This window comes from Diorhabda sublineata, chromosome 7 (genome assembly GCF_026230105.1).
Source record: "Diorhabda sublineata isolate icDioSubl1.1 chromosome 7, icDioSubl1.1, whole genome shotgun sequence".
NCBI classification, from domain to species: Eukaryota; Metazoa; Arthropoda; class Insecta; order Coleoptera; family Chrysomelidae; genus Diorhabda; species Diorhabda sublineata.
In genome coordinates this window covers 16,727,115-16,744,910 of record NC_079480.1, presented here as the reverse complement: position 1 = coordinate 16,744,910, position 17,796 = coordinate 16,727,115, and the positions used below count along the sequence as shown (strand labels likewise).

The 17,796-nt window shown below is 33.2% G+C and overlaps 1 protein-coding gene and 1 long non-coding RNA gene across 2 annotated transcripts; one reads left to right on the top strand and one right to left on the bottom strand.

Annotated features, from left to right (window-relative positions):
- Positions 1-7,682: 7,682 nt before the first annotated feature.
- LOC130447077 (uncharacterized) lies at positions 7,683-13,430 on the bottom strand. The gene is made up of 3 exons (XR_008910209.1): positions 13,252-13,430; positions 10,533-10,623; positions 7,683-7,799 (listed from the first exon to the last, which is right to left on the bottom strand). It is a non-coding gene; the product is annotated as an uncharacterized LOC130447077 (long non-coding RNA).
- A 2,163-nt stretch (positions 13,431-15,593) lies between these two features.
- LOC130446924 (zinc finger BED domain-containing protein 5-like) lies at positions 15,594-17,114 on the top strand. The gene is made up of 2 exons (XM_056783452.1): positions 15,594-15,936; positions 17,032-17,114. The coding sequence occupies exons 1-2, from the start codon at positions 15,594-15,596 to the stop codon at positions 17,112-17,114; spliced, it is 426 nt and encodes a 141-aa protein (XP_056639430.1).
- The last annotated feature ends 682 nt before the right edge of the window (positions 17,115-17,796 follow it).

The window sequence follows — 17,796 nt, the reverse complement described above, 5'->3', positions numbered from 1 at the left end:
TACACAATTCAAACTCAATTTTAGTCAAAAGTTACATATAAAATATTGTAAGAGTAACATTATAACAAATTTAGGTTTATCACAAGGTCCAAGGTTATCATATACATAGATAACGGTGATACGAGATAAAGCTATGAAATAAATAAATCTGTAGATTTCATAAAACTGAACTTTGTACCCTGAAGTTGAAATAACAAATATTGTAATTTTTATTTATCTGTATTTAATTGAAATTTTTGTGATAATATACTAATAACTTTAAAAATCAAAATATTAACAACTCAACATATAATCTGTCTTCAGCTCGAAATTTCTAGAAACATTAGTGATCTTTTAGACTGCACATACTTACTGTTAACATTACACCAATACACAATAAGATCCTTACATTTTTTTATACCTTAACTACGTTTAGTATATCGTTCTTTATCACACACTATTTTAAAAATGTTTCAAACCGGTATATTAGTTCATAATAAAATGAATAAATTTAAATACCTAACCGACGCGCTAAAACGCGTCGCATGACTGAGTGCGACGTAGAAAGTAAGTAAACAGACTTAAGTGAGGTGCATTGTACCAGAATACAAACACTAGCATAAAAACACCAAATAAAGTTTTCCTGCAAGTCCTTCGAGAGAAAAAGCGACGAAATCAATAGTTTCAAGCTATAAGAAGGGATTATGCGATATAAGACCATTTCAATGTAAGTTTTATCTGTTGGTATTTAAAAAATGTTAACTTATTGTAATTTTTTATTGTAGATTGAAACAAATTTGGAAAATTATATGATGTGGAAACGAACACAATGCAAAAAATGCTGTTCCAATCAAATTTGATTGCCAGAAAGATCGGAAAAGGGCATTTCGTGAAACACCTCGTCCGTTGGTAATAAAACGTCAAAAAACATGGAAAGCTATCATCTTTATGACTACATTTTAAAAAAGTTCAAGCAAAGAAATGTGTTAATGACGTTACTATAAGAAAGTCTTATAAGTAGTATTTATATATCTACTTTTATTCCACCTATTTCAGCCGAAGTGAATAATTGTTTATTAGCAAAGAACTTAGCATCTATTTTAGGTGGATTGTCCGATTTTGCTTCGATAAATCCTATTTCGGCCATTATTTCAATTAGAATAATTTTTGAACCTCCTAGAAAAACACAAATCGCACTAAATAACCAATGCCCTCCACTCACAACAACAGAATGGTGTTTAAAAAGCGACACGCGGCGACCACGTTTCACTTTTTACTTACTTTCTACGTCACAACCGCAGTAAACAATAGAAACATGTTTTCTGTCACGTTTTATTCAAATTATCATCAATTTATATTTGCGATTTATAATATTTTAAGTTAATAGAATTCAACTTAATTGGATACATAAGAAGAGATAAATTTTTAATGTTTAATATGTTAAATAACAAATTACCGACCACTGCAAGGACCCTATCGCACTGTATATGTAACTTGAGTACGAATTGTTCATCTCGTAGATTATAATCTGTTTTTTCTTCTAAGAAAATTTTTACCTTCTTTCGTAGTTCCACTAATCATGTTAGCACTTAGCCACTGTGCAGACTACACATTTCTTCACAGTTTTTGAAACAAACGCACTTCTAAGGGTCTTGTTTTAATACAATTACAAATTCTTATGCTTTTGAAATTAGTGCTTCTCGGTGAAACCTCCAAAGACTTTCCTCAAGAAAAATCATATGATTTTAGAAAATAATGGATTTAGATCAATATTACAAAACAAAACAAAATAACCACTGAAAGCATATGTCAATATTTTTAAATAATGCTTCAAGGTATTATTGCTTGAATTCAGCATTCAAACTTTATTTTTTAAGATAAACTTGAAATAGAATTTAATTTTAACATGTTTATTCAACTAAAAAGTTCTTTTCAACGGAAAAAATATATAGAAAGTAATTCGGAAAATGAAAGATGAAAGACACCTTCACCGAGCTTATAATAAAATAAAACTAATTTTATAATAAATTTGGTATGTTAGAAAATATATTAAAAGTGGGTTTGATAAAAAAATCCTGGACAGAATATATTTATTCATTTTTCAACAAATGATTTTTCATTAAATGTTGCAACAACAAAATATTTTTCCTACGACCACTGATGAAAATGATATATTGCACACTCATTTTTACCTGAGAAAGTAGCTTATTTCACACATGTACTAAAAAATAATAAAACATATATGTATTGAAATGCTTCTTTTTCTTATTTTATATATGGTCTCGAGCGATAGAGGGATTGCGCGAATACAATATGAATCTGGCTGGGTACCGAAAGGCAAACAGCCAAATTTAAGAAGACTGAAGAAATAAATAATATGATTTTTTGTGGTTATATCAGTGTTTAGAATAAAAATTGAAAGTTTGTTGTGATTTGTGTTCAAATACATACTAGTAGTTGAATGAATCTCCATAGCGAAGGAAAACATTCTTCATGACTGTCTTGATTTTACTAACAGGTTTATATACCTTTTAACATATGTGTTGAAATACTTTTCAACACATTTGTGATATTGTTTAATTGACTTTCTTATTTAAAAAATACGTTTTTTTAAGAATTTTCTACGTGGTCTCTTTGAAAAGTGTATCACTTTCCAAACTCATTATGTAATACACTATTCCTGACTTCTATCTATTCCTGTGACACACCACCAAATATTTTACTATCGCCGCAGAAGATATTTTGATTTTACTTTAACGTAAATCGGTTAAGTCTAATTACAAATTATAACATAACCTCTTAAAGCTTTCGCTTTCTTTTTTCTTTCTGCCATTCGTTATTGTTTATATCAACGTTCAAAACGCCTCGCAACCCAATCCACTTGGGTTTACGACTATAACGCTCTGGAGTAAGTGGAACGGGAACGTGATTGTCGTGAGATATTCGTTGGTTAAAGTTTGGTAGGATAAGGATGATTTTTGTAAGGAATGTGGTTTGTTGGAATAGGCCCTGATATAGGAATAGCTCCTCTGCAGAGTTGGTTGGGTTGTCGTGGTTGCGTGGGATTGTGCTTGCCTAACTATTTCTGAAGGGAGATTTTGGCCAGAATAAAACGAAAATGAAGCTTTTAAGCAAAAACGGCTCTTCTCGGTTTATTTTTTTTATTTTTGAAGAAATTTTTTGGTTTCTAGAAAATTTTGTATTTTTTTGTTTATTTTTAATTTAAAAGGGTACAGCTGCGGTTGCATTATTCCCTAACGTCGGCCATTTAACTAGAGAACCGGTTCACCAGGTTGCAAGGAAATCGCAGAAAACCTGCAACGCCCACTATCGACAAAGAGTGTGTAGGGTGGGTGTGGGGGGGTCGGAGTTTATCTGATTGTTATGGGGGAATTATCGAGAAAGTAGATTTCAGGTCATCGTACGCTGTGGCTAGCAGTCGAAGGGGCTGATAAAGGAGTTTTTTCTTGGGTTTTGAGCCGAGTGGCCGCATATTGTTGACCCAGGAAAACAGAATGGTTTCTTTTGCAGCGGAATTAGTTTATTCGATGGTACGAATCACATAGCGGGCTTGGAGGTCATTTAGGCGGCTTGGAACGGGGGTTATGTCGGTATTGACATAAACGGTGTGATAAAGGGCTGAAGACGTTTTCCCTATATTCGAGAATGGGGCGGATGAACGTTTTATACGTTTGAGGTAGGGTGAGGGGGTGGGTTCGTCCGAAATTTCCTCTAAGCGCCTTGATGAGACAGACTCATTTCCGTACTGAGAGTGTGAGTGAATTTCACACCCAAATAGACGGCTTCTCTGCGTATATCGGGCCTATCTCCCCAAAGCCTTAAGTGGAAGTTTTGGGGTTGATGTTTGCGCACGTAATTCAGATGTGAGAAGAGTTTTTTGGGAATTGACGTGAGAGCTTAGTGGAATGCACCATATATAAGTGTATGTGTAGCAAAACTCGAAGCTTATTGGCTGTTTTCAAAAAATCAAATGAGCGACTCTTTACTTTTAATAAAATGGGAACGTTTATGAATGGTTTTAGTTCATAATTGATTAATTCGAGATTTTTAAGCATGAAAATTTCAATATGACTAGTTTGGTAGACGCGGGAGCCTCCACCTTCTATCAACGTGTTCGCAATAAATAATATCTTGAAGGAAATTAGCCGACCATAACAGGGCGGATTATACGTCAGCTGGCTGCTCGAATAGGAAAATAAAATTTATATTTTCAATGATTTCCTCTCAACTTAAAATTAATCTGGTGATAGTTTATATGTTACTCTGAATGAAAATTAATATCAGCTTGCTGTATCTCAGTGGAAAGTTCGTCAGTTGGTAACTTGAAATGTATAACGTAGCAGCTTCTATCACCTACTGAATCTTATCAGCTGACGACTTTTCCCTTGATTTAGAGTTAACTGATTTTTTTTTATTATTTACTAGAGTATATTACTTATTCTCTTATACATTTTCACTCGGAAGGGAATCATTTTGCTCTAGTTGTTTGGCAGTATACTTGATTTGAGTATGTTGATAATAAATATGATGTTTAATAATGAAGGAAATATAGGTATAACTAAAGTAATTAATCAATAATTTATGAACTAATGAATTCTTATTTTATTATAATGAATACAAATAATAATAAGAATTATTCTCGCTTTGGCTTGAGTCGCTTTCAATTCTCTCGAATTCACTGTCAGTTTCGCTGTCAGAGGAATTATATGCGATCATCATTATCATCTGTTAAAAGATAAAAAAATTATGAATACGCGTGTCTAGTAAAATATGATCAATATGAGAAAAGAATTGATACCTTTTTCAGGATGAATGTTTATCTCCTCAATCGACTTTGGTAACTGAGTCCCAGAAAACTAATGAAATTCAAATCGATTTTCTTCCCAACCAAAATCTGAAGGTTTTTCAGTTGTAAGAACTTTAAGGTGTGCGTGAGACCAAATTTTGGCAATGTAAGACGCCCTTAAATATTGGTTATAAAGTTTTGATTGACATGAGGGTAGCGAAGAACCGTCAATACCTTGTTTGGGCAACTTGAATTCATATGTATTGTCCAAAACTTATAAATTTTTTGGGACATCTTTTTCAACCGATTGAAGTTATACATTTGGCAAGTAAACTCTTGAATTTTGGCAAATAAATCTTCCCTGTTCATCGATGGCTCTGATATTTGAACAAAACACTCGGTAAAAGCTTCAGATTTTGACATGATGGCAAATGGGCGCTTTTTGCCTTTTCTAAAAAATGCAGGGTTGAAATCACATCCTGTAAATGCATGGAATGCCGGAAGTGCAGCATTTAAACTCGGTCCTAAAGTTTTGTAAAGTTGAGTAACATTTATGAATCTAATATGTTTTCCAACGCCAACTTCCATAAAAACGTTAACATCGTTTGAAACATGAACCACATTAGCTAACATTATAACTAATACATCTGTGTCAGAACAACGCGTTAAGTTTCCTTGAAAATCGATTTGGCAAGCGTGAAAAATCATTTTTGTGTTCGCTTCTTCATGAGCTGGACACGAAAATTCATTCTATACAGTTTCTAAAACTTTTCCATCAGTGACCATGTATCTATAACAAACGTCCGCATTCACAAAAATAGTTTTGTTGCTCATATATGGTGCCATATAATCCTGCTACCAATTTTCAATAATGAACTGAATAAGAGCTGCCTTGAAATTAATATTTTTCAGCTCAATTGAAAATTCTTTTCGTACTTGATCAGGACCATCGATACGGAAGTTAGATTGCTCCATACCTCGAAGTTTGTGCTCGGTATCTTTGATCGATGGAAATATATATCGATCAAAAGCAATAATGATTATCTTAGCCCTGTTTGCACAAGTTATTTGTAAAAGTTTTTTTGCCTTTATTGCCTTCTTTCTCAATATTGGGTAAGAATTTCTCAATATGTTTGGGTGCTGCTTCATCAGTGGAAATATTGTATAAAAATTGTTTATCCAAACTCTCATCAAACGGGTTGATATTACGATTAATACCGTCAATGAATCTTTACAGATGCTAGAACTAGAGAAAAGTGATTTTCTCCCGAGTGTCTCAAGTTACCAGTTGACGAACTTTCTTCTGAGATACAGCAAACTGACATTAATTTTCATTCACAGTAACATATAAACTATCACCAGATTAATTTTAAGTTGACAGGAAATCATTGAAAATATTAATTATTTCTTCATATTCGAGCAGCCAGCTGACGTATAATCCGCCCTGTTATGGTCGGCTAATTTTATTTTTCCTTCAAGATATTAGATAAACTATTATTGGAAAAAATTTTAGAATGGGAGGAAATGACCAAAAAAAATTTGTCTCTGGCTCCCGGACTGCATAAGGCATTTTTAAATTGATTGGTGTTTTGAGTGATCCTTGGGTATTTTACAATCTAATGTGTTCTAGAATTGTTGAATGTAGTTTGTCAATCGAATCTTGAGATTAGGGATGTTCCGGACAAGAGAAATGAATTTTAATTTTATGCAAATTCAAAAGTTCTAGAATTACAGAATTTTTTAATTCAGTTCATTTGTCTGTGAATATTTGTTCGGGAATGCCATGGTGAGAGAAAAAGTTTATAAGGTTATTAACGATTTCGGTGCTAGATAAATTGTTTAACGGGTATGCTTGAGCATATTTTGAAAATGTGTCAATAATTGTGAGAAATTTATTTCCTTCGAGAGCAAACGTATCTAAGTATAAATATTGAAATGATATTGTTGCTGTTGGGACTTGATTCATTTTGATTGCTACGAGGTTCCTTTCATATTTGCTTTGTTGGCAAATATCGCATTTATTTATGTAAGTTTGTATAGAATTTTCCATTTAAGGTCAGAAGTATCTGTCCTTGAGTCGCATGATGGTCTCATGTTGGTATCGTCCATCCCTCTGTAGGATAACTTAATTCACAACTATCTGTTAACATAAAATATAAATAAAGTGATTTCAAATAATTTGACTACTGTTCTCGTTGGATGTTAAGGATTTATATGACAATCTATGCAAGTTTCTGCTCTCTTAAATACTAATTCTATTGTATATAAAAGTATAATTAATTATATTCATGGTCCTCACGTCACATCAATAAAATAAGTAATTTGATAAGTTAATGGAACTTCAAGTGTCTAAGGCACATGTGGAACCGCTTGTGAAGACATTGAGAACGGTCAGTATACAATAAATCTTACAATACAAAACGAATACAATAATAAGTAGGTAAATTTATGATTCTTCAGTCACAGTAATATTAGACAGAAATTAGATAAATGGAGCATAAAATAACTTGTATAACTTAATATATAGTTAACAGATCTTAAATGGTTCCCATCAGGAGAGGTGAGATAATTCATTGTTCTTTCTATGTCAAAATCCAATAATTGTTTATCATATGATTCCAAGACTCGTCGACGCAGAGTCTTTTGCTTATTACGGATTCAAAATATGAAAGTGGCCATTTAGTCACTTTCTGTTTTATCAGGCAGTATAGTACAGATCTGCTAGTTCAAATCTCTCTTTTTTTCTAAATAATTTAGTCAATTAAATTATACTCATAATTAGGTTCATTCAAATTCAATCAAAACATTTTAAAATACCCCGGAAATGAGGATATACCTACATTTATAACGTTAATGAACGAATTATAATGGTCGAAATTGATTTTAATCCAATGTCTTTTCAATATAGTTCTAGTTTATTCGTAATTATAACATATTAAGTATAAAGGAAAAATAACTTTTAAAGTAATCGTTTGATACATCTTCACGGCTGCAGAAAATCATTTCTTGCCACCTAAAAAGAAAAAATATTAATCTTTTTGATATGCAGGCTATTCTTGTAGTCTTTACATCGTGGGGTTGACGAGTCATGCGGGCTGCATTTTTTGCCCCTGTAACGCTAGCGCCATATAGCGGTCAGATACGACAACTGAGTGTCGGCCATATCGTTGATGCGTTTTTCATAAACAAACCAGGGTGATCATAATACCGTACCTTCTTCTTTCAATTCTTTTAAAAAATTACTGAACAGATAAATACCTTGTCAGACTGAAAATTGAGTCGTGGGCGCGTGAAATTTCTATCAACAATCCGACCACTCACATATTATATTAACTGACCTATTAACATTAGACCAAATTTCATTTTTTAGTCTTTTCAAAAGCCTAGATTGATGGAAAAAAATGTGAAGGATAGTACCAAAGACTAATTACCCATATTGCTTCATTTACATCTACTCTACACGGATCATCAATCCATATTTCCGATGAAAACGTTCAACATAATATAATAGAGAAAATTTTACGTTTTTCGCATAGAAAATAATGAGACGCCGTAAAAGACTGGAAATATCGAAATGTCAAAGATGATCTGTGACCCTGAATTCATTAGTTTGATATCTAAATATCTAAAAAACATCTCAATTACTCCTAGGGACGTAAGACATAAATTTTAACAGGAAAATTGGAATAAAGTGGAAAGAAAAAAACACTATTCAGTATATTGTTCCATAGAAAGGAAAGACACAGGGACACGCATAAAATGATTTAGGAGAATTGAAAGCAATGAAAGTGAGAAGAAAAGATATTCGGACATTAAGACAAAATGTGCTAAGAGTTAATTCCTGATTCCAGAAGAATAAGAACACTATGATGCCGCAAGCACAACAAGTGGAATACAAACCTTACTAAGCACTTTCACACGAGGAGGAAATACAAGGTTAGAACTAAGGAAATTTTGATCTTCTAAATTCTTTTAATTCTTCATAGCATCTTTGGTCGTAAAATTCGTGCGGAAAACTAGGTACTACAGTCTGTCAAATTCGGCCACGCGTGGCCACTGGTCATTATCTTCTTCCGTATCTTCGTACCGCAACTCAAAGGGGTCACAACCATACTCCTGATCTTTCTTCTGATAGCGCTTACGGTCATGATGAGTCAATTTCTCACTATATTCCGTAGAGTCATACGTAATCAAACAATAATCACTAGCAATGTTCCGGTATGTCTTCTCTCCTTGAAACACATCTACAAAATGGCCGCCCCTAGTTGCCATGAGTGCTCAGTAGATGGCGCTAGCGTCTCGTCGCCCTGCCGGAACACCCGAAAGATATATGACGATATTCTATTGGATGCTGATGAAGAACGGATATCTGGATATAATATTGATATCTAAGTTAAAAGTTTGTGATATGATTTTAAAAATCTATGGGGCCTTAATCTATCTACTCCTTGTGTCGATGTGTTATGAGTTTTAAAGAACTCAATTTGCTTACTACCTAATATCAAAAGACTGTTTTAATTAGGATAGTCTTGATCTGCTTACTCTTTGGTGCGAATTTGAGTATACCGGGTTTCAATGTGTCATGTTAGAATGAAGCGGAATTTGAGTTTCCACTGTCGTTTATATTTGATAAGAGTCGTATATTGTCTATTTTAACCAAAATCTATAGAATGGCTGAGATGTTGAGTTAATGTGGAAAAGGTGTTTTTGATAAAAGTGAATGATGGTATAGTCGAAAATTTATTTTCTTATTTCCCTGATGTAGAAGTGGAAACAATAATAACAATGGATTTTATAAGCACCGTTGTTTCTTTGAGAGTTCTGTCCTTCGTTGATCTAACTAATTGGTATAGTTTCTGGTTATAAAAACGACTTTTTTGACGGTTTTGAATATTGGGTTAATTCAATCAGTTTCACCTCTAATGTAAGGAGAAAACTTTTGCGACGAAGAACTTGATTAATAATTTGGAGCTCGAAATGTCTGCTGCGTGGATTTGTTAACCAGATAGAGCGCGATCTCACTGTTTTTACCACTGAATTAAGTTGGAAAAGGAGATGATGTGATTTTGTGATTAGGTAATAATTTGTTAGTAGGTTTTCTGCATATAGTATATGGAATACCTTGTTTAATGTTGTAGGTCATTTGTATGTCTAGAAACGGAAATTATTCTGTATCTGTGTCTTCATCTTCATCGTAAATATATACATAGAATACACAGAAAATTTCTACCATAAATTTAAAGTGTCATCAATATATCATAACCAACAGATATTTTGGGCTCAATGGAAGAGTTCATTTTAAACTCTTGCATATTGGCAATAAGTGGGTAGAGTGGAAACCCCATTGGGACGTGACCGACAGAAATTTTGGTCTCGATGGAAGAGTTCATTTCAAAACCTTGCATATTGGCAATAACTCGCTAGAGTGGGACACTTTTCATTAGGCAATAAAATAATGGCAATATGCAGAGTGTATTGGACATAATACGTTTTATAAGAAATTGTGTTTTTTCTACAAAACTGAGAGTAGTATATGAAAGCTGTTGTCTTAATTGTGAGGTTTAAGTTTTAATATATGAAGAAGACGCAGGGAACAATTTAAATAATTCATCGATACAAATATATTCTGTTTCAATTGTTTAGGTGCTCTAAATCATTTAAATGGTAGATAATTGAAGATAAACGAAGTGACAAAATATGCCGAAGTCTTAGAACTAACAGTAACAGTAGTTATGTAAGCTCTCACCTTTTTTTCCGCCTCCAACTTTTTGCGTTGAACTACTGTTATCTTTTGCAGCAGTCTTTTCTTCGGTTTTTGGATTGGTTGCAGCTTTTTTCTGAAATAACATAGTAACTACAGGTCATTTTAAATTTCAATTATAGAATAATAGGAATGATGAGTTACATGGATAATCTTTGCGGTGTAGATGTAAGGTTTGGTGCAATATTTACTTAGAATAAACAGAAATGTAAGGATACCAATCTTTAAAAAAATGTGGCAATGGCAAACTATAGGAAGTGTTAATGCTTAGATAGCCTTTCAGCATAGTCCTGCTTCAAGGGTGAACTGTAGATCTCTTTTATTTTTTGAAAATGAAGAGCACATACTGCGAAGTTGCTGAAGCTCGCAGTATCGACCCTAACATGGTTGTGGTAAATGGTTCTCAGTTATAGTACTACTAAATTAACTACACTGATCTCGATAAATTACAAATCCATCATTGATAGGTCATCATGTTTGTGTACAACTTTCCAACTATTTTATAAGAATAAAAAATTTTTATTCTGTTGGTCTGCATAAATGAATAATTCCATAAAATCAAAATTCTCATTTCTCACGGATTAAAATTTCTCCCTTCTTTTTCTTTCCTATTTTATTCCAAATATTACTTAGCCCTTTTTTCAAGGGCTAAGCTCCAGCTCTCATATCATCTTCTAATTGAACTGCGGGATCTTTGTGTGTTTGGTTTGTGTTTATTTGCTTATTTTCCCTATCTGTTTTCTGGTATTCTTTCGACATGAAGCCTCCAATTTCGTTTACATTCTCTAACCGATCTAACCATATTTTGAATTCCTAGTTTTTCTCTAATATTCTGATTCTCCATTTCGTCTCTGGGGCTCTCTTCCTTAATTATTCTTGCTTTTATTTCAGTCATTATTATTTTTTTTGTTGTTGATATTCAGATTTTGATTCAAATGTACCTTGTTTGCAATAAAAACGTGGAAAGTAACATATTATAGAAGACTACTTCATACGAATTTTATGTGAAATAAAGATATAGATCCCATTCTCGTTGATTTTCAGAGATTACCACCAGAATGATAATAGGGCTTATTAGAAATTTTGTTTTCAATCTGAAAGGATCTCCAATGGATCAGCAATTCTATAATCGTAGCAGCTTCCTGATTTGAAAAATAGTGGATATCTTTGGAATCTTTTTCTATAAAATTGCTGATGTTAAATTCCCTAATGGGTGCTCTGAAGCCGCTAGAGTTCAATCTTTACACATAGTGCTAAATTGTTATCATGATAATCATGTTTTCCCATATGAATTCTTCACTTTTCAAAGCTATAGAGAATAAGTTAATCGGTATTTTGCATATCTAGATTAACTCCAGAATTACATCATTTTTACATGTCTTGCTTCTTTTTAGATATAGATTATCCGCATCAATATTTTTAGAGTCGGCCGTAACTTCATCACTTAGTACGGATTGGCCCATGTAGAAGATCCCTTTGGGATTAGTTTGCTCTGGAACACTAAGATATTTCCATTATTCTTTTACTATAAAATCCTCCAAACATATCTTTGAGTATGTAATCACAAATTTTATTCCAAATGCCTTCATTGGCCTCTTAAATGTAACTAAACGTTAGATATATCAAATGACATAACCATGAATTGTCAGAAATTGTCACAAATTTTGGTTAATCAGTTGTACTTTTTCTTTACAAATACAACAAGAGCGATCGATGGCTCAATCACTTCTTAGTTACTCATGTCATGATCCTCCATCTTGTTGCTTTATGTTTAAAACTTGATACGTTTCTTCTGTACATTCTTGAGGATATTTGACATGTCTATAGTGCAACACATATCACTTATAAAATCACACACTATAGGGAGATAGGAATTTTGCTCCAAGTGCATACTTATAAAATGATAGAGGTTGATATCCTTAAGTCTACATCTTTTTTCATTCTGGGCTGCCATTTTGCAATATTCGTCAAAACTGGTATGGAATTTTAAATAAGGCACCACCCTTTATCTCAATATTAAAACCTAAAATGTTAATCTTTTGGGTTCACAAAAAGTATCTTGAATGTTAGCGATAGAATGTAGCAAAATTTGTTATTAGCAAATAACTGTTTTTGTGGTTTTTTAAAATTTCAATTTTATGCATATTTTAATGTTTCTTTCATTCTATTGTTGTACCAAATTGTGGACAGCAGTAATTTAAGTCAATCAAGGTTAAAGTCGAGACTAGTTAAACAAAAAATGAATATAGTTAGGTAGTGAAGTGAACTCAAAGCTGAGTTAGTTGGACAGGGACAAAGTTATCGTGAAGTGTCAAATCTGTTTGGCGTACACCACACAACATTGGCAGATTTATGCAAAGATTTCGAGAGACCGGTTTACATTCTATAATAGGCCCTACAAGGACGTCCTTCAGTTTTAACTCCTCAAGATGACCGTTTTTAAATTTTTAATTTTAAAACTGAGTGAATGGCTGAATTGTCTAGCGAGCTTAAGATGGAATAAGTATCAGTTATTTAATATCTTTCTAATGATTTATATAATACATTCTCTATTTTAAATTATGAGGATGGGGAAGAGTTTGACAAATCTGTCGCAGAATATAATAATAGTCTAATTAATACAACCAAATAAAGTGTACTATTTTCTGTGGTTCAATCCGTATAACTATTGAAAATCTTAAATAAAATATGTTGAAACACTTACTTCTGTAGTCGCAGATGCTGTAGCACTTCCTCCACCACTTTTTCCTCCTTTTTTACCTTTTCCCATTCTCTAATTTTTTAACAGTTCAATGACAACTTTTTGATTTTCGTTCAATAATTAATGACGTTAGGTTGTTTTAAACAAATGAGCGGTACGACAATTTACCATTTCGATTAAGCTGCCAACATTTTTAATGTCAAAGGCAATTATTTTAGCGCATCCTAAATGAAGTTTCTGCCAAAACATAATGAGAACCTATAATGTATCAATTATAACAGTGATTCTCAACTTTTTTATTTGTGGAAATATGTCTTTAATCTATTGACCTTTGATCATCAAATCGTATTAATTTTGGACAAATCTAATTTACTATTTTTTTAACTAGCGCATCCAATCAACATGATAACCAAGTAGTTTTTATTTCCTAAAACAATTTGTAACATCGGAATTCCGAGTTGTCAATAACATTAGACACCAAAGTCACATATCCAGGTCAAATATCAATAGAAATCATTAGGTAACTGATGGAGAAGAAAACAGAAAATTAGAATACCAACAATATTATAAGAAAGACCTAGATTTTACAAAGAGGTTCATAAAAAATCAGATGATAGTTCTACATTAACCTTTGATTTGAAAAATTTATTTGCCACTTTTTTCTTTAAAAAAGGAAAATTATATATCCCAATTTTGATCTTAACCTAAAACTGAGGTTTGTAAAGTGCTATTTTTGCTATGGAAGGCTGGACATTGAAGACGACTGCGATTAACAAGTTGGAGGCTGCACCACAGAATCCTTAACCCTAGAACGACCACGCTTTGACACTTAGTGCCACCTTGACACATTTCTTTTGTATCTCGTTTAAATTTTCAAGAAAAAATTCTACATTGTTTCTAGGTCGATACTATTTCTACCAAGTGAACATAAACTACGTAGTGCAACGTCGTACTTTTTTAATCTCAAAATCGGTTGACTAAAAAGTGCCGTGCCTTGGTCCAACACGCTTCTTCCCAAAGTCGTCAGCTGATTCTTTTGTTTTCGTAAGTTCTGTTCAGTTTTTAATTTGAAATCCGTATTTTTGGGTAGCAAATAATAGTAATAATAGTTTATTTTTTATACATTTCTTCAAACAAGTGCAATTATGAGTCGACATCTCTCTCAAAACGAACTTGAAGAAGAAGTGGAAAATATTTCGTACTTTGAGGTTATGAAGTGCCTTGAATCCTTAAGTGATAGTGATGAGGAAGATCATCTTAGTGAAGTAGGTGAAGCTACGTCTAGTGTAGAAGAAGTGGCTCCAGATTTATTGTCAGACAACTTTAACAAGACACGATTTGTTGCGAAAAATGGTAGGATGTATATAAAAGATGTACTTCGAATTTCACGTCGTTCTCTGCAGAATATATTGCGTGAAAAACCAGGTTTGCGGCGAAACGGGAAAGTACAAACTACATTAGAATCATTTCAAAAGTTTTTTACTAACGAAATTATGAGTTTTATCGTCATGCACTCTAACGAAGAGGCAATTTGACTAAACATTCCTCTTACGAGTACTACCGAGATGTACACTTTTATTGGAATTTTGATTCTGATGGGGGCTAATCATGATACCAAAATGGACTACCACGATCTTTGGTCGAGTAATTTTGGAAGGTCAGTCTATTTTAGTACAATGTCCCGTAAACGATTTGTTCAACTTATGAAAACAGTTAGATTTGATGATAAAGACACATGCAGAGAGCGCAGAAAAACCGACAAATTTGCCCCAATTCGTAATGCTGTCACTTTTTCGAGGACGATGCTCGTTGAAAGTTTTCATGAAAGAGAAGCCAAACAAATACGAAATTCTCATTAGAGTGTTGGCAGATTGTGAAAAAAAAATATGTTTTGCGATTGGTCATTGGATTTCATGGGGGGGGGAGGCGTGAGCTCTCCTAGAAAAATAATAAATAAAAATAAAGCAAAAAATTCCGCAATTAAAATTAAAATGCCACAATTAAATTGTTTACCAGCGGCAAAATAGCTTTGGAACGTCAACGCGCTTCGTCCTTTGACCTTAGCTGGCTTTCCCCACATCTGCATTCGAATTCGTGTCGGTGGACAGTCAGTGTCTTTGCGTCTGCGTTATATTTTATCAGTTTGTCGTTTGTTCTGCTGACACTTTTGCTTAATATTCGCTGTTGCCTGTGCTTGTGGCTTGTTTAAATTAGAAGTACATAGTTTGTTTTGAATATTAGTTCTTAGTAACAGTAGTAGTTCATCATAGTAGTCGTTAGCAGTAGTATTGCGTAGTAATAAAGTAGTTCGTAGTGAGTACCTAGTTTATTTGAGTAGAGTGAAAATGGCTAAAAACGCACCAAACAAAAGACAATATTCTGATGATTATATTAAATATGGCTTTTCCTTTGTTGAGAAAAGGGGAACTCAATTACCGCAGTATATTATCTGTCAAAGCGTTCTGAGCAACGATGCAATGCGACCTAGTCGTTTGGATAGACATTTGTTTACGAATCATTTCGCTGTGGAAGACAAGCCGGTTGATTTTTTTATAATGAAAAAAGACAGTCTTGAGCGCATGAAACTTGATGCGACTGGAAGTTTTCGATTAAACAATGATAAAGCTGTTGAGGCTTCTTACATGATTGCCTTGTTGATAGCAAAAGATAAAAAGCTTTATACCATCGGTGAGTCACTTCTAAAACCTTGTTTGATTACCGCTTGTAGTGATTTACTCGGAGACGACAGCTATCGCAACATGGCCAGTTATTGTTTTACTGAGGATTTATTGAGGAAAAAAATTCGTTCAGGAAATATTGTTTTCAAAATCACTGGAAACAACCACCAAGGCTATTGATATATTTTCTGCACTTGACAATTTTTTAGTAGCGAATAACCTTCCATAGGAGAAAGTTATTTGAATATGCACTGATGGGGCACAAGCTATGACAGAATGCCAATCAGGATTTATTGAGTTGGTTAAGAATAAAAACCCCAAGATCATAGGTTTTCATTGTATCATTCACAGACAAGTTTTGGCTTGTCGGACGCTTCTAGAAGCACTGAATTCTGTCATGCCCATAGCGATTAAAGTTGTAAACAATATAAAATCCAGTGATTTGAATACCAGACTTTTTAAGGTTTGTGTCAAGAATTGAGCAGTGACCAAGAAACTCTTCTGTTTCACACTGAGGTTCGGTGGCTGTCAAAAAGTAACATGAAGTTATTTAACTTAAAAACAGAAGTCGAAATTTTTTTAATGATTTCAAGCAAAGAATTGTACTCCAAGGTTACAGATGACAATTTAGAGAAAAATTCAGGATTCTAAGGGGGCGTGGAGCAAAAAAGGTTAAGAACCCCTTCTCTATTATACTCAAAGGAACAGAGTGTGCCACGAAAATCAATTGGAAAATTCAAGGTTAGTTAAATAACTTAAATCACAACGTTGAAAAATTATTAATTGACATAAAATATAAATAAATAAAGTGGTTTCAATAATCTGACTATTGTTATCGTTGGATGTCAAGACTATATAGAACAATCTATGCAAGTTTATGGAACTTCAAGTGTCTAAGGGATATATGGAACCGCTTAAGTAAGACGTTGAGAACGCTCAGTCTATAGTTAATCTTGACGAATATAATAGTAAGTAGAAATTAAATAGGTAGATTTATGATTCTTCGTAGTCACATTAATATAAGACAGAAATTAGGTAATCCGAGACGATACGTTAATGGAGCATAAAATAAGAGACATTGTATAACTTAATATATGGTTAACAGATATTAAAAGGTTTCTAACAGAAGTGGCAAGACAATTAGTGCCAAATAATGAAGAACTCGAAGAAACTGAAAATTTGGGATAGGAAAGTGAAATGATCAGCAAAAATTATGTTACAAGTGAAATTGAATCTCATCCTACGATACCAGCGTTTTCTTCTGCAACAGATAATAAATTATCCAACTATTGAAAAAGCTATAGAAGAAGAAAAAATTGCATACATCAAAAAAAAAAGGAACAAAATAGATACAAAAGAAAACGAACTAGATGAAGATAAGCAGGGCCGGATTAAGCTAGGGGTTTGGGGGGGCTATAGCCCCGGGCCCCAGGTCCAAGAGGTCCCCATCATTTGGAAATCATTCTGTATTTTTTAATGTGTTGATACCACAAATCTAAAGTATTGATACTATTTTGTGAATTTTTCCGGGTTTCCGAATTCCTTAAGTGGGCCCCGTCATTATTTTATCCCCGGGCCTTATAAATCTTAATCCGGCCCTGAAGATAAGGCATTTTTTAAATGTATAGTTCCATGTAAAAGCAATGTATAAGAGAGAAGAGAGAGGATTGAGTTTTTAGAGAAGGAAATTTTCAAAAAAAAAAATAATCAATTTGTTTTAGAAAGAAGAGTTTTAGTGACGTACCCGTCCAATTAAGTTGCCAGGTGTAAATAGGTATGTCATGCCAGTAACTTTCACTTGATTGGATAATAAAAAAATGTACAGAAACGTGAAAAAATTGATAAAAACCGTGATGATCCAGAGATTTTT

What these genes read in the sequence shown, in the direction of transcription:
- LOC130446924 (XM_056783452.1), top strand. Translation starts at nt 15,594, where the DNA reads ATGGCTAAAAACGCACCAAACAAAAGACAATATTCTGATGATTATATT. An exon ending in TAAAAAGCTTTATACCATCG is followed by an intron (nt 15,937 to 17,031) that starts GTGAGTCACTTC and finishes TATGGTTAACAG; the next exon opens with ATATTAAAAGGTTTCTAACA.